Source organism: Urtica dioica, chromosome 7 (genome assembly GCF_054948205.1).
Source record: "Urtica dioica subsp. dioica isolate 48M chromosome 7, U.dioica_male_clone48M_v1_H2, whole genome shotgun sequence".
NCBI classification, from domain to species: Eukaryota; Viridiplantae; Streptophyta; class Magnoliopsida; order Rosales; family Urticaceae; genus Urtica; species Urtica dioica.
This window is the reverse complement of record NC_142762.1, coordinates 48,066,836-48,087,323: the sequence shown is the minus strand read 5'-3', so window position 1 is coordinate 48,087,323 and position 20,488 is coordinate 48,066,836. Positions and strand designations below refer to the sequence as shown.

At 32.2% G+C, this 20,488-nt stretch overlaps 4 protein-coding genes across 4 annotated transcripts; 2 read left to right on the top strand and 2 right to left on the bottom strand.

Moving 5' to 3' along the window:
- The first annotated feature begins 1,852 nt into the window (after positions 1-1,852).
- On the top strand, positions 1,853-3,316 carry LOC149392450 (WEB family protein (DUF827)). The gene is made up of 2 exons (XM_089620558.1): positions 1,853-2,032; positions 2,727-3,316. The coding sequence occupies exons 1-2, from the start codon at positions 1,916-1,918 to the stop codon at positions 3,171-3,173; spliced, it is 564 nt and encodes a 187-aa protein (XP_089476684.1). The 5' UTR covers positions 1,853-1,915; the 3' UTR covers positions 3,174-3,316.
- A 2,131-nt stretch (positions 3,317-5,447) lies between these two features.
- LOC149392449 (uncharacterized) lies at positions 5,448-6,210 on the bottom strand. The gene is made up of 2 exons (XM_089621294.1): positions 5,797-6,210; positions 5,448-5,543 (listed from the first exon to the last, which is right to left on the bottom strand). The coding sequence occupies exons 1-2, from the start codon at positions 6,145-6,147 to the stop codon at positions 5,508-5,510; spliced, it is 387 nt and encodes a 128-aa protein (XP_089477420.1). The 5' UTR covers positions 6,148-6,210; the 3' UTR covers positions 5,448-5,507.
- A 2,371-nt stretch (positions 6,211-8,581) lies between these two features.
- On the bottom strand, positions 8,582-11,762 carry LOC149392448 (tropinone reductase homolog). Its single transcript, XM_089620675.1, has 5 exons — positions 11,645-11,762; positions 11,348-11,555; positions 9,368-9,584; positions 9,040-9,149; positions 8,582-8,952 (listed from the first exon to the last, which is right to left on the bottom strand). Exons 1-5 carry the CDS (start codon positions 11,728-11,730, stop codon positions 8,776-8,778), a joined length of 798 nt encoding a protein of 265 aa, XP_089476801.1. The 5' UTR covers positions 11,731-11,762; the 3' UTR covers positions 8,582-8,775.
- A 4,655-nt stretch (positions 11,763-16,417) lies between these two features.
- LOC149392447 (uncharacterized) lies at positions 16,418-18,592 on the top strand. Its single transcript, XM_089620702.1, has 6 exons — positions 16,418-17,028; positions 17,226-17,396; positions 17,626-17,811; positions 18,050-18,216; positions 18,291-18,354; positions 18,440-18,592. Exons 1-6 carry the CDS (start codon positions 16,522-16,524, stop codon positions 18,491-18,493), a joined length of 1,149 nt encoding a protein of 382 aa, XP_089476828.1. The 5' UTR covers positions 16,418-16,521; the 3' UTR covers positions 18,494-18,592.
- The last annotated feature ends 1,896 nt before the right edge of the window (positions 18,593-20,488 follow it).

Below are 20,488 nucleotides of genomic sequence, written 5' to 3'. Positions count from 1 at the left end.
GATCTTCAAAAATAGACATATTTGATTAAAATTCATGTTTAATGCATCATGTTTACGTTTCCATTTATTTTAAGATGATTTCCGGAAATTTTTTGTTATTTCCATGTCTAAGGTAATAACATGATTTTTCTACATCTATGACATTAAACATGATTTTTCATCAAACACAATAGATCTATTTTTGAAGATCTCAACGTTACGAATCCGTAGGATTTGCAATCACTCAATTTCGAGCTCATTTGAGATAGATATGGTTTTTATGAAGAAAAAAAAATGTGTAGGAAAAAAGTAGGAGGAAGAAAGAGACGAATTTGTTAATAGATAAGGGCAAATCAGACTTTTTTTTGTTTACCAATCCGTTTGTCTATATCCCTAAAATTTGACAAACATGAGTGAAAAAAAAAAAAAAAAGGTTTGTTTTTTGCCATATTTCTAGAACGCGCTTTATTAAATGATGTTTGGAAGAAAAATTATTCGTGTGTGCACTATAAAATTCTATTTTAATATCGTGTGTGCACAATGATAATATGGTCTTTCCTTTTCTTTAAGAGTTTTTTTTTTTTTTGTTAAATAATTATTTTAATATCATGTGTGTACAATGATAATATGATCTTTCCTTTTCTTTAAGAGTTTTTTTTTGTTATATAATTTATTCCCTTCTTTTCTTTTCTTTTTTTTATTATTTTACCATAGACACCTTATTCGATGAAATATTTAGCTCGAATTTTTTTAACTTGAAAAAAAAAAAAGTTACATGTTTATAGAAAAAAATATTTTTATACATATTTTTTATATTTATTGTTCCCGCTTGACCCTATATTATTAAGAGAACTGAAAAGTGGAAACATTAACAGGGGCTATGTGGGTTTTTAGGTGTTTAGTGGTAATCGAACTCATGACCTCTTGAAAATAAACCAAGGGCTTGAACACTACACCAATAATACTTAGGTAAGAATATTCTTATATTACTCTCTAAGATACTAAAAGTAGTGAGTTGTGAAATTCCTGTTCATTTGATTTCATTAGTAATATCCAAGAAAGAGCTCTTGTTATCTCTATTACAAAAGGCCAAATTACATGCAACTATGCGATAGATCAACCAAGCTAGTCGCGTGAGCTACTCGAGGCTCGGTTCAATAAAACTCGTTCATTTTCAGTTTATCATGTAAATGAGTCAAGTTTGAACAAAAGTTTTTTTGTTATTTCAATAAACAAACCGAACATAAGATCTCAAATATACTCATTTCGAATAAGGTCGCGGCATGTACATAATTGTTAAGACCGTGTGAAACAAACAGGTTTATGAGTTAACGAGCAAACCAACTAAAGAACGATCGGTTTCAAGTTCGCACCATAATAAATTTATAATTATTTCTTAATCTTAATATTCAATTTTTTTTTAGACAATCTCTAAACTAGTTAATTTTTTTAGCTTGTAAGGGATTTAAGAAATATTTTCTTAGTTCTAATAATATGTGATCGATCTTGGCAGCTCGACTCTTAAACGAATAGAGCAGTATTTGCACATAAAAATAAAAAAAAATAAAAAAAAATAAAAAATAGTATTTGGCAAATATCCTGTTTACACATCCTCTAGGTGGTAATAATATAAAATTTGGAGTTGGGACTTGGGACACAAATATAGGCAAACAGTCTCTATCGTACGCCTAATAAATGTGACCAAATAAATATTATTAACACGAATGGGCTTCAACATCACTACCCAATAACAGAACAGAATTCTAGTGAAGTGGACGCGAAGAAACGAAGCTCATCCCATTTGCTCACCGCTCACCATATAAATCATAATATAATATCCTCTTCAGATTACTCTCTCTCTCTCTCTCTCTCTCTCTCTCTCTCTCTCTCTCTCTCTCTCTCTCTCTGGACATCATCGATCGATCGTTGTTTCACAATGACAAGGGCTGAGATTGACACGAGAGCTCCGTTCAAATCCGTGAAAGAGGCTGTCACTTTGTTCGGTGAAAAAGTCCTCGCCGGAGAGCTCTACAACACCACCAAGCTCAAGCAGGTACGTATATCTATTTCGATTCTATACATGACAATAATTTTATAAGTTGCCTAGTATTTTAAAGTTGTCAATGTTAGCCATTTTGTAAATTAATCAGTTTAAAAGGACCTATATAATTTCTCTTATATGTGATGGTAAGCAAGTTTTCGTCTTCCATTTATTTTTATTTTGAAAATCAATAATTGTATTGTAAGATTACAAGAATTGATCTTGATATTAGTGTAAAGTGGTAAAATATTAGTTATTTTGTTAAACAATATTTGTTCTAAAAATGACTTTCTTACCATTTCTCTTTATAGTAAGCAAGTTTTCATCTTTCTTTTTTTTTCTTCTTTTTTTAAATCAACGGTATTGTAACATTATTCTTAGCTTTCAATTTATCTGTTATGTTTTCTTGCTGATCTTGCATGTTACTGTATTAATAGTTTAATCTTATATAGAGTACATAAAAACAAGGGAAAAAAAACATAAGGGTATCAAATTTGGTTGGCTTTTGATTGAAGAAATCCCACATATGTACGTAGTAGTGTATTACTAAATAAAGTTGTTCAAAGTAAAAAATTAAAGCTGTTACTATATCTCTAGATGCAATGCAAGCAATTAATTATGTACGAGTGTTTGTTGCTTGTGTTACAAGTAAAAGATATCATGAATTGAACAATATTAAAAAAAAAAGTATTGCTCATTTTGTTAGATGCACAATGGTGGAGAATATGAAAATGAGCATGGAATGTCTAGTAGGAAGAAAGAGCTTGACGAGACCAAAGAAAGCCTGGAAAAGGCAAAGCAAGAGCTAGAAGAGACAAAGCAAGAGCTTCAACGGCTGAGATCGGAGCGAGAGTGGGAGAGTCGCCGCAGCGTGGACGGTCCAGATGATGAGGAGATCGAGGAGGACGTCAAGTTCGTGGAGAACGACTCGAAGTTCGAGACGATCCGAGCCGTCCATTCTCAGCCCTCATCAGAGTTCCAAAAAAAGAGATACGTCACGTTCGCAAATCCTCCTTCTGTGCCACAGCTAATGATCCCACAAGGCGTTCAGAGACTTGAGAGACATTCTTCTCTTAAGAAGAAAAAGAAGCCTTTGATGATTCCTCTCTTTAACGCCATCTTTTCAAGGAAGAAACCAAGCACTAATAACTAATTAAATATAATGGTGTTTTTGAATCTATAAAAGAGATCTAATAATCCTTTTCTTTCCCTATACTTTTACTTGTGTTTTTTTTAGGCTTTTTTGTTTTACTTTCGTGTTTGCCAATATTTGAAATCAGTGTCTCACATCTATAATATACACGATTGTCTAATAAAATGACCTTGCTATGTACTTTGATTCCAATAAAATGCAAAAGAATTGATTTAAATATTTACTTTGCTCATATGGAGAGGAAGGTGTCAATAATAATTTATATAATAATAAATAAATATGACTTGTTTTGCTACTGAAACCCCACCATGGTTTTTATTCAATGTTTTGTATTACAAACGAAAAAAAAAAAAAAAAAAAAAAAAAAAGGATAGGGAAATCATTGTATTATCGGGTGTTCATAAATTTTGATTTGTCAATTACGCGACCCTTATTTATACTAGATTTTGTCAAAACTAACTTAAATATTCTCCACAATTTAATCTTATACTTATCTTTTAGAGAACTTCATGGAATCATATAGAAGTTAGAGTTAGAGTGTTAGACAGTACAAATTTGGGCTTAAACCTTCTAAGACAAATATATGGATATATTGGAATTTGAACTGAATTTTAGTAAAATTGATGATTTGATTTCCAAAATTAACCAATATATACTATTATTGTTTCACTCCGAAGAAGAAGAAGGATGATTATGGTTTAGGTAATGCTATGTTTTATTATTGAGCATTTATAATTTTTGCCTTGATATAAATTCAAGTGCAAACCCTATTTATACTAGTGCAATCTTAAATCAATTGTCTGTATTTTTTACAACACAAACTTTATTCTATAATATATTTTACAATTCCAACATTATCCTTATCTTCTAGAAAACTCCATAAAATTATCTACAAATTGGTCTTTGGCAACATAAATTTGGGCTTAAAATTCTTTTGCCCCAAAACTTCAAACCCAAAATCAATTTATTATTGGGTAATTAAGCTATATAGCCTCCTGAAAATAGGCAATTTATTTTTAGCCCACATTTTGTTAATAAATGGTAAATAATCAGGAGGATTTATTTACAGCCAAAATATGACTAGACTACCCTTTTGTTTTCCCGCCCAGTTTCTATCGGCTATTTACACGTAATCAAGTCAAATATTTGGTTATTAATGCTCTCGAATATCAAGAAGGTAATTATAACCGTGTAGCTGCGTTCACACTTAACCACAACCACTCCCATTTATAGTTTTTCAAAAAAAAAAAAAAAAGAAGAAAGATGAAAGAGAACCGAGAGAGAGAGAGAGCCGAGAGAGAGATCGAGGGAGTGAGAGCTCGAGGAAGAAGAGAACGCTCGACCGGACTACCACCAAACACCCCGTCATGAGCGGACCCAAAACCCGCGCGCGCTCGGACCGGGGAGTCGCCGGGAGTTGCCGAGAAGAGATTGACGAGGAGTTCGGCTGGAATCAAAGAGGACCGTCGGAATTCATCAAATTGAGAAGGTATTTCCCGTGAAAATTCATCGAATTGAGAAGGTATTCATCAAAGAGAACCGTCGGAATTCAAGAGATTGATTGTTTTTTCTCTCGTGCTCCCTGTTTGAATTTTCCGAGAAGAGAATAATCTGCGTTCAAAGGTCCCGATCGATATTATGGACTCCGCGAAGAACATTTTTTTTTCAGTATGTTCGTGTAAATAGAAATCATATTTACAGTATATTCGTGTAAATACGAAGCTTATTTACAGTATATTCATTGTAAAAACAAAGCATATTTACAGTATATTCACTGTAAATACAAAGCTTATTTACAGTATATTTACAGTATAATCGTGTATTTGCACTGAAAAAAAAAATCTGGAAATATTTTGAGCACGAAAATTCTGGAAATTATGAATATATGGAAGACAAAATAATAGCAATGAATAAAGAATATATTTACAGATTTTATCTATAATTAATTGCACGAAAATATAAACTAATTACCTAAAGTCAACGCCGAAAATTTCCAAATATATAACAATTAATGGCTGAGAACTTTCAAAATCTGCTCAAAATTCAAATTTCAAATTTGAAAACATCCCTATTCGCTTTCAATATTTAATTAGAAATTTAAAAAAAAAATCTGCCTAATTAAAATAGCGTAAGGGCAAAAATGTAAAACTAATTTAATTAATAAGTTGCCACATAAGCAAGATGACTATTTACGAGAAATTAACGAAAGGGTGGCTAAAATTAAATTGCTACACATTCTGTGACTTAAACAGCCAATTATTTGTTTATTATTTCCACACAGTAGTGGAAGTACCCTTCACTTCTATACAAGCCAGATAAATGTTATTTGTAATTTCATGCCCAGTCTTCATGCAAACGACATGTAGTTTTCTGTTGATGCAAAAACGACATTAGTTTTTGGATACGTCGGAGCTGTAACGATTTACATCAACCACCTCAGATTAATAAAAGAAGACCAAAAAAAAAAAAAAAAAAAAACGAGTATGCAAATGAATTGAGCCTCTCTTCTTTTTTGAGAAGGCTGGAAAAAGGAGTACGTATACACAAATGGAAATGATATGAAAAGCATATATATCACACAAAAGAAATTAAGGAAGAGATTTAATCAACGAAAAGTTCAAACCATGAAATCGGAGCTTCGAGCATTATCGTCTTGATCATGGGACTTGTTGAAGAACTCGATACAGTCAGCGATGGCTTCGTTATAGTGAGAATGTGAGGAATAGTAGGAACTGCATGAAGTCTTTGGAGGCTCAAACCTCTCGCTATTATTGTTGTTTCTCTCCGAAGAAGAAGAAGAAGGAAGAGAAAATATTAGCCTCATCAGAAGCTTCCTAAACTTGTTGAATATCTTCATGCTTGAGAAGTTCAACGAAGACTTTGGATTCGGAGACACTATTCTTGTATTCTTCTTGCTGTCGTTTTCTATCACCGTTATCACAACAAAGCTCTCTTCTTTCTCTTTGCTCTGCATTTTTTGTTTCTTGTACTATTTCTCTTCTCGGAAGTGTAATAATGCTGTCATTGAGATGTATGAATATTTTGAGGGATGTGAAGGTTTCAGACACTAAATGGGCTTTATATATACATATACATATATATATATATATATATATATATATATATATATATATATTGGTCGTCCTAATTATAGAGCATATTGAGGATTAATAATAAGAGTATTAAATAATTAAAAGTTGGTGTTGGTGATGATGTTTATTCATGTGCATAAATCATTTGCATGGCTTCGCTTTGTCGTGACATTGCTTGGTTTTTGTATTGGTGCTCTTGATTAGCAAAGATTAAAAGATCATTTGTGGTTTTCTTTTGAATATGATATTTTGGACCACAACAACATTTTGCATTATGATAAAAAAAAAATTGCTTCATAAATAGTGCAAGTATAATATAAGTGCACTCCAGATTCTACATTTTTTTTTATTCTTCTTTACAAAATGTGAAATCTTCTTTGCCCAAAACATGGAAAATTGATGTGAAAAGCTTGGGCAGCATATAAATGAATGGATACATAACAATTTATGCTAATTTTAACCCGAAAAAGCATAAAATAAATAATTAACGTTATCAAATGGAACTGAGATCCCAACCTGATCAACGGCTGAGTCAAAATGTGCACAGTATCAATTTATGGGTACGGGTTCAAAACAATTTAGTAAAAATAGACAAATATGAAAAAAAAAAAAATTATGTAAGTTTAAACAAATATAAAAAATAGTAAATACTTAGAGGTGAAAAAACAGATTTTTTTAATTTTTTTTTTTATAAGTTAGGGGTATAACTATAACCCCATTTCCAATCTAGCTTCACCTATTCCTAATACCATATGTTGATTAAGATCTTTCTTTATTAGCTACACCAAATAAAGCCTACGGGCTTTGATATAATGATTACATTTTGTACCGTCTTATATAATTGTGTCTTGTGTGTAGTTACTTCCTTAAACTACATTAATCTAACAATGATGAGGCACCCTGAGTCTCACAACTTTAACTTAATTAGTGAAATAATAACGTGGATAACAATACTTCTTTTCTACATTTTGGATTCATAATTGCTAATTAAAGGTAATGACTATTAACTTGCCTATGCCCCCCTTTTTTTAAACTCAATTTAATTAAATCCAACTGATTTTTGTTTGAAATTAATATATAAATACCATAAATCATTGAATACATAGGTATAATTTATAATTTCTTTTAATTTGATTTCTGATCTAATCCTTGTTCCTGTTTTTATCCCGCCAAAAATTCAAAAATGAAATTTACTCATTTTTTTTTATCAATATGAATCTACAATGCAATATCAATATCCCATATTCTCATTTTTATCTCATCGACATAATTCCTGTTTTTAACTCATTTTATCTCACCAACATTAATTTTAAATTCTCTTTAGCAAAAAAAAAAATCTGAATCTTCAATTTAATATCAATATTCTATATTCTCAATTTGAAATTAACTCAAAATGAAATTGGTTAATTAACTTTATACTTGGTATTGTTTAAACGATTATTCTAAAGTTTTAAATGGCTTTAGCTTTCTTCTTTAACCAAATTGAAATTGATCTTTATTTTTAATTTATAGAAATTTCATGTGATAGTGTCTTTTTAAATTAATTGTAAAAAAAGCATGTCTAAAGTTTTTATCACCAAAAAAATTTCTTTACAAAAATCATTTTTTATGTTTAATTATTTCAAAAGTTTTACTGGCTTGGGTTTCATTTAACTGGTGGTTATCGTTTACCTTTTCATTTTAAGAAAAATACACTATTTTTGATCGCTTACAACTTATAAAAACACTATATATATATATATGAGAAAAATGGAACGAAAATCAATTTTAGTTTATAAGAGATGTCGTCTCATCTGTTTTATTGTCGTTTGTGTACGATGACGTGGTTCTCAAATAAGGTTTTGGACCCACGAACCCCATTAAGTGGTGGAATTTAATATCCCCCTCTTAAATGGGAAATGATCATAAGTATGACTAAAATCAAGGCATTTGACACAAAGGTAATTATTTTTCTTTCTATAAATACTATTCTATGTGTCATTTGAAAGTGTTTTACAAGAATGCACTTCTTCCTTTGTGCTACATATTGGTAAAATGCAATAATTTATAGTCCGATTTTTTTTTTTTTTTTTTTTTTTTAGTAGGGGCACTATCGGCCAAGATTACATGATATATTAGCAGTGCAAAACGCAGGTGGCACTATCGGCCAAGATTACATATTTATTAGAATAAATCCTAAGGGGCATGCATTTCTGCATCCCATGGGGGCTTGAACCCATGACCTCTCCGTCGAGGTGAGTGTGAGATTACCGCTAGACCAAGCTAGCTACCACATTTATAGTCCGATTATTACATTGAGTTCCTAATACGCAGCCCTAGAAAAAAGTATAATATTTCATAATATAAAGGGTATAATTTGCAGTTTCTTCGGTTCAAGTATCACAAGCGAAAAAGCTAATCAAAGCTTATATAAGAAGGCCTCTTTTACCACTAATAAAATCTATTCTTCATATTATTATTATTATTATTATTATCACAAAAGGGAAATGAAGATAAATATGGAATAACATCTAAAAACCGCCAGCGGTGAGTCCTCCGTCGACGCTTATGATTTGTCCGTTGACATACGAAGCCGCCGGAAGGCAAAGAAATGCAATGACCGATGCGACCTCGTTGGGCTCCGCCAATCGTAAGATCGGAGTTCTCATGAATACTTTCCTAAATTCTTCGTGTTCATCATCAGCGTCCTGATTAAGATATACTAGTATTGTGAATTTTTATTTTTATTTTTTAATTTATGAAATGAAACATAAAAGAATAGTATAATGACATACATTTGGTGGTGCGACTTTAGTTCTGACTCCCCAAGGTGCCACGGTGTTTGTACGAATTCCATCTTTTGCCCATTCACAAGCCAAATTCTTTGTAATTTGGTTGATTGCTCCTGAAACATCAAAAATAAAACATTCCCAACAATTTATAGGCACTCTAATCCAACGTCAAATATATTTTAGTCTTGATTCTCATCAGGACTCACTAGATCGTACATTAGGGGTTAATATGTAAAACAAAATTCAGACGTTAATTTGTAAATTTTTAAGATACAAAAATCATTACCAAAAAAAAAATCAGTTTAGAAGTATAATATAGATATTATCTCACCTTTTGAGGCCGCGTATGCAGAGAGATTGGGCAAAGCGATGAGACCAGCAACGGAGGACACAAAGACAATGGTAGCGTTAGCGGAGGCTTTTAAGAGAGGGTGTGCAATTTGGGAGAGATGGTACGGAGCTTCGACGTTGTTGCTCATTATCGTCGTGTACTCTTCCATCGAGTATTTCGTCGCTCCATTTATTATCACCGTTCCTGCGTTGTTCACCTAAGGTCGTGCCATTTTTTTTAATTCCAAATATTTCATATATTTATCAAAAAATTAGGTAACTAGTCAACTAAAACTTTTGGGATTGCTATATAGCCAACGTTTCATTCCTGATTTGTCATTTCATTGAAATAAAATGGTGGAATATTTACGTCAATACGAAACGTTGATCATTTAGCACTGTGAAACTGTAAATATAACTATATTTAATGGATCCTATATTTATAGGAAGCTTACATGTATAGTGTTTGTAAAAGTATATTTTTAAAATGGTGGTTGTTTTAATTTTTTTTTTTAAATAGTGTTTTTTCAAACCGTAAACACTTTTGTACCAATTCGGTCAATCCGGAATGGAGATTATAAACAGTAAATAAAGTTAAATAGAAACTATCTTAAAATTTTTTTGGTAAATATTAAGAAAAATGATTGTTTTACAACTTGCACGATAAAAAATTTATATACATTAGCATGGCGACAAAAATGAAAAAAACTGTCATAAGCAGTTTTCACCGGCTCTAATTGTTTCCAATCATTGTAGCTCCTATTGTTTCCGAAACTAAAATTATAAATCTATTATTGATCATCAAGTTCAAGATCCACTGGATAGAATGATTGTGGTCCCTAATTTATTGGTGGTCTCTTATAAATAATTAAAATAATTAAAGAAAGTTGTCGTATTTGTTTTCTTAGCTTTAGCTTTGACCAATCTAATCATAGGGAAAAATAATTGTACCAAATCCAATTAATATCTTAGGACAAAAAATTTAACCCTTTTATTTGTGAAAACTCGTTACTTTCAAATCTTGATAAATTCTGATTAAGGACTTTTAAAAAACAAGGACCTTTGTGTTTCTAAATATGAATAGAGTCATATCTAAGCATATACAAATTTTCATCTTATTTTTAGTCTGTCCAATCCAGACGGTCTTCTACATATCGTTTGCCGAGTGGTCCTGAACCCAGACAGGACCACTCCCAAGCAAGATGGATACCCCCAAGTTGCGACCACTACAAGCTCAACGTCGATGCTTCATTTCCTAAATCTTCAAACTACTTTGGAGTTGGAGCCGTGTTTCGCAACTCTTCTGGACTGGTTATGGCTGCATTGGCTCAAAATCTCCCAGGCAAATTCACGGTCAAAGAAGCTGAAGCTCCCGCTCTCCGCTATGGCTTATCTTGGGCTTTGGAAGTGTTTCTGTCTATCCACTTTGTGGAGTCAGATGCTAAGATTGTGGTACAAGCTCATGAGAAGGAAACTATCTTCAAGAATGAGTTTAGTTCCATTTGTCGGATGTATCTAGTTTATTGTCTAACTTTCCAGGAGTAAAGTTGTCTCACATCTATAGGGAAGCCAACATGGCAGCCCATGGTTTAACAACTTACGCTCTTTTCATAGATGATAAACTCATTTGGTTGGAGGATTACCCTCTTTCGATAGAGTCTGTAATTAATCAAGAACGCTATGATTAATAATATATTTCTATTTTTCAAAAAAAAACTTAGTACTAAACAACGTGTTCAGTAACCTGATGCCAAATAGGCAAATACTCAGTAATACGTCACAAAACACTCTTAACAAAAACAAAAACAAAAAAATAGATAGATAGATCTTCAGTGAACAGTTAATTATGCGGTTTGCAAAATTTTGAATTGTGATTAGAATTCGATGTGAAATAACGAGCTTTTTAGAAATTGATACCAGTTCAGTTTTTTTTTTTTTTTTTTTTTTAAAAAGAAGAGAGAATCAAAGTAATTAAACTCACGAGTATGTTAAGCTTGGCATCAAAAATTGAAGAGACGGTGTTTAAGAGCTCTCGTCTCTGAGCACAAGAAGTGACGTCACACACAGAGCCTGTGACGTTGTAGCCTTTGGCCTTCCATTCTCGAACCCTCTCATCGACATCCTTTTCCGTACGAGCACACGTGTGCACCGAAGCCCCAAGCCCGGCCAATTCTTCCACTATCGCGTATCTAGTTTATGATAAACAACGTCATTTCAATCATCTGATTAAAACGACAAGAATATTAATTGATTGAATAAACAAATAAGTAATTGTTACCCAATGCCTTTAGTTCCTCCGGTCACAAGGGCTGTGAGTCCCTTCAGAGACCATCGCTTCTCGTTGAATCCCTCGGTCACTTCCATTGTGGAGATTGGAGAGAGATGTAAAAGTTCAAATTGTTTTTTTAGACTTAAATAGATGAAAAGTCAAAGATTCATTTAATTCAGCCACGATAGTAATGAGGAAAAAAAGTGAAGGGCTTTTATTGAAATGAGCAAATACATCATTATCCCGTTGAAAAAGTCAAAAAGTTTTTTTTTTTTTTTTTATTTGATAAGGCCGTCAGGGAAGAGTTTTTAAATTGACAATATCATTGTAATAAAGAAAAATATCGACCGTATCCCTTGTGTTTAATCGAAATGCGAGATTTATCCCTTCGATTTCTAAAAATATCAGGTATATCCCTTAAGTTTAATATAAATGACATATACCTCCCCTAAAAAATGTTATATTACCAATATCAGTATTTTCGTTTATTTTTTACACACAAAATTTGAACTCCCCAAAATACCATTAATGAAATAATTTTTTTTTCTATTCTATATACAAAAAAATTAAATTAAAAAATTTCATTATAAAAAGTTACGGATTTTTTTTATAAAGAGAGATTTTGATTTTTTTTTAAATAAAATAGTAAATAAATATTTATTCTATTGAGGGTATTTTGGGGAGTTCAAATTATTTTTTTGAAAAAAATAAACGAAAATTATGATGTAATATAACATTTTTTAAGTGAGGTATATGTCATTTATATTAAACTGAAGGGATATGTCTGATATTTCTAAAAATCGAAAGAATAAATCTCGCATTTCGATTAAACACGAGGGATACTCTTGATATTTTTCCTTATAATAACAAAATTGTGGAATACACATATATTTTGTTATTAAATACAAATAAACATTTTTATTCCTGCAACCTACACAAACTGTATACAGTCCGCAAATTGAAATACCATTATCGATATCATATCGAAATTCAGATTTTACTAGTATTTTAAGAGATACCAATTATTTTTCGAAGTATCTAATGACATTAAAGATAAGCTGTACCGATGAAATTTATCGTGTTTATGGAGAAGTATCCAATAAATAAATAAATACAAACATTTACTTATAATAATGTTCTAATAAAAATATTAAGATAAATTAAAAAATAGTCATATTTAATATATTATATTTACAGATTATTGTCCTCTTTTGTAACTAAGTGATAACAAATTATATGATTTTATTTGTATGTATGACAAGCTGAATACCCACGTGGTTGATTTATAAAGCAAGATACTAATACATTCTTTAGATGTTGTTAACCGATAAAATGATATTTGTTACTTTGATTCCTTTTGAATTATTACGGGTTCGGCCTTGTCTGTACATATATACACACGAAGAATACCAACCGTCATATATATACACACGAAGAATACCAACCGTCATATATCCAAGATAATCTAAGTTAAATTTGATCAAGCAGTGATAAATTGATAATTTTAAATTAATTTTAAATTTGTAATTTTTTGTGGACATAAAAAAAATTCATTTCTTTTCCTTTTTTCTAATCTTTATTTGCTAAATCAGAATGGCAATTTTATAATATTTTCTAAAGACAAGTTATCTAATTATAAAATTTTAAAGGGCAATTTGGACTAGACTTAACAGTAAAGTTTATGCTTTCTTTTTCTTTCTATGTATATATAATAATGAGTAATTATTATATTTTTAATTAATTAGATGAAAAATTTAAGAGTTTATAATAATTAAAAAATTTATTTATTTATATTTTTAGAGCATTGAAAGATTGATCATACTAAGCAAAATAAATAAATAAAAAATAATAAAAGAATAAAAAATAAAGAATAAAAAAAAATTAAATAAAATAACAAAACATTGGAAATATCAACCAAATGCAAAACGTAAGACTGTATAAGAGCATATTTAATGGTAAGCTAATGTCAAATTAGTTTACCATGCCACATAAGTCATACCAAAATACAACTTATTTAAGCTAAATCATCCACAATGGTAAGCTAATTTCTCCTCTTGCTTAAGTTTATCCCACTTGTCAATTTCTATTTTTGTTTTTTGTTATTCAATTTCCACTTGTTAAACTATAATTTTTTTTAATAGAAGTTGTATAATTCAATGTATTGGGTCTCATGTATTTTGCTTAAGTAAGTAGTTCTATAAAACTAATATCTCTAGCCAATCACATAGTCAAATTGCCAAATAATAGTTAAACAAATAGCTTAACACTTCTCCTAATTGCAAGCAAGTCCTTAACGTTGTTAAGCCAAACACCATTAAAGATGCTCTAACACGCTATTACACGTGTAGGACAACTGGGCAAATGTAACCTTCAAATACATTTGGAATACAAGTATACAACCAAAGCTAACCACTTATAATACTGTCTAAAAGTCCCTCACGAAGAAAAACAAGGAAAAACTTGAACAAAAAAAAGATATAAATAGGAAGTTTATATTTAGACAATCCCAAACAATGAAATTAGGCATGAAAAGCCAATTTTCAATGTTTAAATGATTTGGGCCTTCGAAATTGAGCCACCGGTCTAAAAATCGATCGGTTTACCCCATTTTTTCGAAAAAAATTCAATTTCGTTTATGAATTGGTATCGAGATTTGTCCAAAACCTAGTTCCCGAAAGTAAAGAGAAAATGAAGAGCTAAGATTTTAAAAGCTGAGAAAAGTACTATAGTTTATGAATTAGCTCACATTCCATTTTAAGGTGGTCCATTTCTAATTGGCTATGATACTGGATCATAACGATATAAGAAAAAGTAATCTTCGTATAATCTATATATAATTGAAGGGTAAGTCTAATCGAGAGTTGTTTTTATAGATTAGTCGAGCTTGAGAGTGCACTTGAGACCATTGTCCGGTCAAATATCACTCGAATTGTAAATATTACTCGGGTCTAGAGAGTATAATTACAATAAACCAGCTTGAAATCAACATTTTGGTAAAATTTAAGTAAGCGTTAATCTTAATTGATTTAAATATAAGTTAATTGAGGTTAAGCACTTTTTCGTGAATTTTTATTTGTTTAAACTACCAGTATTTTTATTATAATTTGACTATTTTTATAATAAATTAAAAAAAAAAAACAAAGTTAATGGAAGTTCAATGTTTCGAAAAGAATTTGAAGTCGTCAACAAAAATTTCATCTATATCCATGACGAGCTAATTAGTTTTTCCATTTTACCATGGTCAAAATTATCGACATAAGGAGAATTTATGATGCATCTGATGTTCATTAAGCGTTCCTTATCCGTAATTGATTTTGGTTTTTTTTAAACTATGAATACCATATGGGGATTAATTATGTATCTTCTATTTCTATTGGTCTTCAATAATTTCTTACAAAGTACATTGCGGGACAAGCCCTAAAATCAATGCATATTTGATCGACTTGGATATCATGGTGGGCTAACGGTACGGTAGTTATCGGAATGAAGATTTTCATTTGCTTTTTTTTTGTGTCTCACGGAAATACCATTTCCGTAACTAACGGTATCGAAAGGAACTCTTCCAATAACATTTTGAAAGTGGAAGAAGGCTATCGGAAGTCATCCATTCTGTTAACTTCCATTACTCATTTGCATTTATATTTTTTAATTAAAAAAATTTTGAACCGTTTATAATTACACATCTAACGGCTGGTATTATTTGTTTCTTATTAATTATTATTTTTAATTCAAAATAAAAAATACCTCTTTCCACTAAGCCAAAAAATTATCTAACGGAAATACCACTTTCATTAACCTCCGGAAGGCAAAAAATTGTACTTTTGTTAGACAATGAAAGTCACACTAACCAAAGTGGTATTTTCATGACTTGGATCCCGTGCTTTCTCAAGAGGCTACAAAGTTAAAATTAATGTCGATCAAATGATGAACAAAACTCTATGAAAACTATATGTACGCAAATTATATTTTTTAAATTTATGTATAATAAATCTACGTATGCAAAAATCTATTTTTTTATTTATTTTTGTTTAAATTTCTCACGGGATACTTTTTTTTACGGTTTACGCATGCAGTATAAATATATTATGCGGCACGGGATATTATTGACGTTAATCAACTCCCGCAATATGTTTCAAGTGACCAACAAATTGCTAATAAGTAAAAGCAGAATTGCGGTACGACTATAATTAACGATATTCATATCTCTTTTTTCACTATTTTTTTAATTCATACATACAAAATATTTGATTATATATATTATTTAAGCTCATGTTAGAAATAAATCTTGTAAAGATCAAATAATAAAGATAATAACTATCTCGGAGTATTGAACACATCTCCTCACACAATAAAAAATCTCGCAGGAAGGAGGTAATATCAAACAAGTTAGATGCTCGGAGCTAATCAATCCATTATTATAAACGCAAAAACTACCCCCCGATTTCAATATTTGTTTTATTTATATTTATATATCTTGCCATTATTTTACACAACATTGTGTAATCATGTTTAAGCTCAATTATCCCCCCAAATATACTAATATTCATCATCATAGCTATTCTACTATTTAGTCTGTTACCAATTTTTGAAATAGGACTCTTCAGTGCCTTTGCATACAAGTATGAGTATCTCATCTCTCTCTCTCTCTCTGCACTCTCACAACTCCTATCCGTTTCTTCTTTGCTTTCACTCCGTTGAAAAGAAGAAGGGAGAAGAAAAAGAAGAGAAAAAGCGTATGATATTTTTCTCCGTTGTCTCGTTCTGTTCATTTTTCGTATTTCTGTTGATTCATTTCCTAACTCATACTGATTAGCGAATAAATATCGATGTGAAATATCTGTGAATCTTTGAGCCTGTTTCTTCGTCTCGATATCCGTGTAGAAGAAATGAGCGAGGAATTGTTCGACTTGGCAAAGAGTTCGTTATCGAAGAAGATCGAGACTCTTGGACTTATCAAATCCAAAATTTTGTACGGTTTGGTCGACGAAACCATTCTCGATAACCTAGAAACCATGGAGAAGCTGGACGGAGCTTTAGGCGAATCGACGCCGGAGTCGATAATCACGGCGTATCGCGCGGTGGCGCTGGAATGCACGGCGGCGATTCTCGTCGGAGGTGGGGGCGAGCCCGGACCGAAGTACCTGAACGCCGTCGATCGAATCTGGCGGCGGCGGATCGGAGGGTTAGAGGAGCGTGGCGGAGAATGCAAGCTCGTCACCGGAGAGCTCAAGAAGTTCCGCGAAAAGATCGAGCTGAGCTTCCATGACCAAGCCGTGTGCACTGAGCTTTGTGGATCGAACACGAGGAACGTAGCTCTTCTTCTGGTTCAAGCTTATCTCAAAGAGGAAGAAGAGCGATCGGTGCCTGATTCTGTAAAAGACTTGGTCATTGAGGTAAAAATAATGTTATTTTTCTGTTTCATTGATTGCTTGATTAATATGCTCAAATTCAATATTTTAATGAATGTAATGTTTGTTTTTGGGTAAGAGAAAGAAGTTATAGGCTGTGATCTGACTAGCGAAGATCTTAGCAGAACTTAACTCAATTGAGTAAATGGTTTGTCTTTTGAATTTGAATTATGTGCTCACAGTTGGATAATGGCGCTGATATCTCGCCTAAACCACAGCCAAGTCCGAATGAGAAGATTGTGATCCCGGAAAATATCGAGCCTCCCTCGGAAACCCCGAGCCAAAAGGAGGAAGAAGAAGCTCGACAAAATGTGCTAAAGCCAGTTGTCAAAAAGGCTGTTCAGACCAGCGAAGTAAGTACATTGTTATTTCCGTGGTAACTTCATACATGTTTATTTAGTCCATCTTATTTGTTATAGTGAAATAGTCCTATTTTATTGAAATTTCGATTGGCGTTTCTTTCCCAATGTCTTTTTAAGAGTACACTCACTCGAATCATAACTTTCAGTCGGATATTTTTATGGGTTGACTGGTTAAATTTAATTTTGAACTCTCACTCTATATTTATCGGTGTGCTCGCAGTTGGATAATGGCGTTGATATCTCGCCTAAACAACAGCCAAGTCCGAACTTTTTACAAGGGGATGAGAAGATCGTGATCCCGGAAAATATCGAGCTTCCCACAGAAACCCTGAGCAAAGAGGAGGAAGAAGAAGCTCGACAAAACGTGCAAAAGCCAGTTGTTAAAAAGGGTGTTCAGACCAGCAATGTAAGTACATCATTATTTACTCAGTAACTTGATACATCTTTTATTCAGTCCATTTTATTTTGGAATGGTCTAATGCCTATGAAATAGCCCTAACTAAATGAAATTTGGGTGGGCATTTCTTTCCCAATGTCTCTCTAAGAGTACACATTCACTCTCACTCGAATCATAACCTCAGTTTTTATGGAGTGAATTGTTAGTTTTAAGTCTGAACTCTATATATATATTGGTGTGGTCACAGTGTAAAGACGATGTTGATGTCTCGGCTGAACCGAAAACTGGGAATAGGAGAAGAATCAGCACACCCAAGCCAAAGAGAAAGAGCGATAATAAACTGATTTTGGCTAGAAGAAAGAACAAAAGATGGTCTCCCCACGAAGAGGAAGTTTTGCGGAACGATGTGATGAGGTATAACTGTGCTACGTTCTATTCCTATATATAAGAGCTCTTTGTCCTCATGGATTCTAGTTTCCCTAACTAAGGTTTGGAAATTCCTGGAAGTTCATCTTGACTCTGCACTCTTGTGAATTTGAAGGGAGAACAGAGGTTAGGAAAATAAAAAAGTTATGTTACTAACGGAAATGCCTGCACATAATCATGCACTTTTTGATGTGGTTTTTTTTTCCCACAGGTTGATCTCAAGGATAAGTGGAGAAACATGAATAGATATTCTACTAACTGTTGACATCTTATATTCTTCGTCACGGCTTTTTTGACTTTCCATTGCATGCTTCTACGCGTAAAATAGTCACGGTTTTTACAGTTGTTTATATTTTGCAGCTCTCACAGGTTTTTTTTTTTTTTTTTTTTGTCATCTAAATCCTTTGTCACGTCTCAACGAGGGATTGAACTGTGTTCGGCTTTTGCTGGTGTATATACTTGAAAGAAATCTGCAGGGCATTTTTAATCTTTTACTGATCTTATTTAGTTTAAATTAACTTAGAATTTCTGTCTTGTAACTTTGTTCCTTGTTAGCAGGTTATAGATGTTGAGAATGCTGATTTTGAACCGGAGGTAATAAACTCTTAGTAGTCAACTAAGTATCTTAAGGCTGATTTTAATCAACTCTGGGTCAACTATGGTGAAAGGTGAGCGATGATACTCATTTTAAGGAGCATCTACAGAGTGTAGTGTCTAATAACTGAGATATATGCTCTGCTGATATAATGATGATTACGTACATTATCTTAACCTATTCTGATTAATGTATTGCATTGGGTAACTAATAAGTATTTGGTGGGCCATTAGAGTCAACCCTTCTGTTTTGAATTTTAATTACCCAACCTCTCTCTTAGTAACAAGAAAACAGAAGTACTCTGGTCCGGCTTTGGATCCAGCTAATAACATTCAAGAGCGTTACCAATTCGAATAATGGTTAGAATTGTATGTCGTAACGTTTTTCTAAAACTTATCCGGAGAATAACTGATCTAAAGCTTTTATCGTAAAAAATAACTTTCTTCGAGTTGTAAACAGTTAAAACTAAAATTTAAAATATTATTTACTGTTTTGGGCTTATCTAACTTATTTCATCGTTTAGAGTGAGCACAAAAAATTCTTATACCAAACAAAACATTATTCTTGAAACGTTCCGATCTTGATCCTAGATTGAATTTGTGATTTCAACCGCACTATACGGTCCGTTGGGAACTCGAAAAATGTGGGAGAAAATGAAAATTGAAAGGAAAATGAAAATGGTAGAAAACCCAAAAAGAAATGCATCACAAAATCAAAATTCATTGTTATACAAAAAGGACTTAACTAGCTTTGTCGTACACTTCAGTTTGTCTTGTCCCTATACCGTTTGGGAAGGTAGAACACAATTCCTCTAATATCCCTTAATTACCAACCAGTCAATGCTCTGGTTAATTAAGCTAGCTTAAACTAAAACACACGTAGGGTGATAATATTAGTTGACGAGCTTCTTTCAATGGTTTTGCGTGTAAAATTTCTCAATAGTCTCAATTTGGATTTGCATTAATTGTGTGTGAGACTCTAGAAGAAACGTCCGTATTGTGTCTAATGAATTGTCTATCTTTCAGTACCGCTTCTTAATTTGTGCCCCTTATAATATTAAGATAATAACGAGTTTGTGGAGACATAAACAAACTGTCATTAATTCTCATGTGTCTTCCAAACACTAGAAACGATGAGAATCATCCACAATATCATACTAACCCATATGCTTACGCATGTGTAGCCTATTATCTCGCCTCTCTCTCTCTCTCTCTCTCTCTCTCTCTCTCTCTTCGTAGTCGTAATTTAGTGGTTCCAAGATAATCGCACGTGGACCCTCATAATTTGGGCTTGGTGGGGTGGGGTTGATTTAAGGAGACAAATGAGAGACTTTTTTTTTTTTTTTTTAATTTCGGGAAAAGGTAAATCGAAATCGTGGTTTAGCTTTAGCTCAACTCATGCCCGGAACTTTAATGGAAAAGCCTGTTACAACAATTTTAATTAATGGCCAATCCTGAAATATTGGCTAACACGCGCAATATTTTTTTTTTAGTAAGAAGGGTGAGTGTGACATAGTTTTTTTTTTTTTTATTATTATTAATTTAAAGCTTTAAACTTGACTTAGTTAAAGAGCAAGGCAAATAGATTAGATAGTGGAGTCTAAAAGTAAAATATCATTCATTCTCTTTGTAGAAGTCAATGTAAGAAGGGAATGAAAAGCTATAG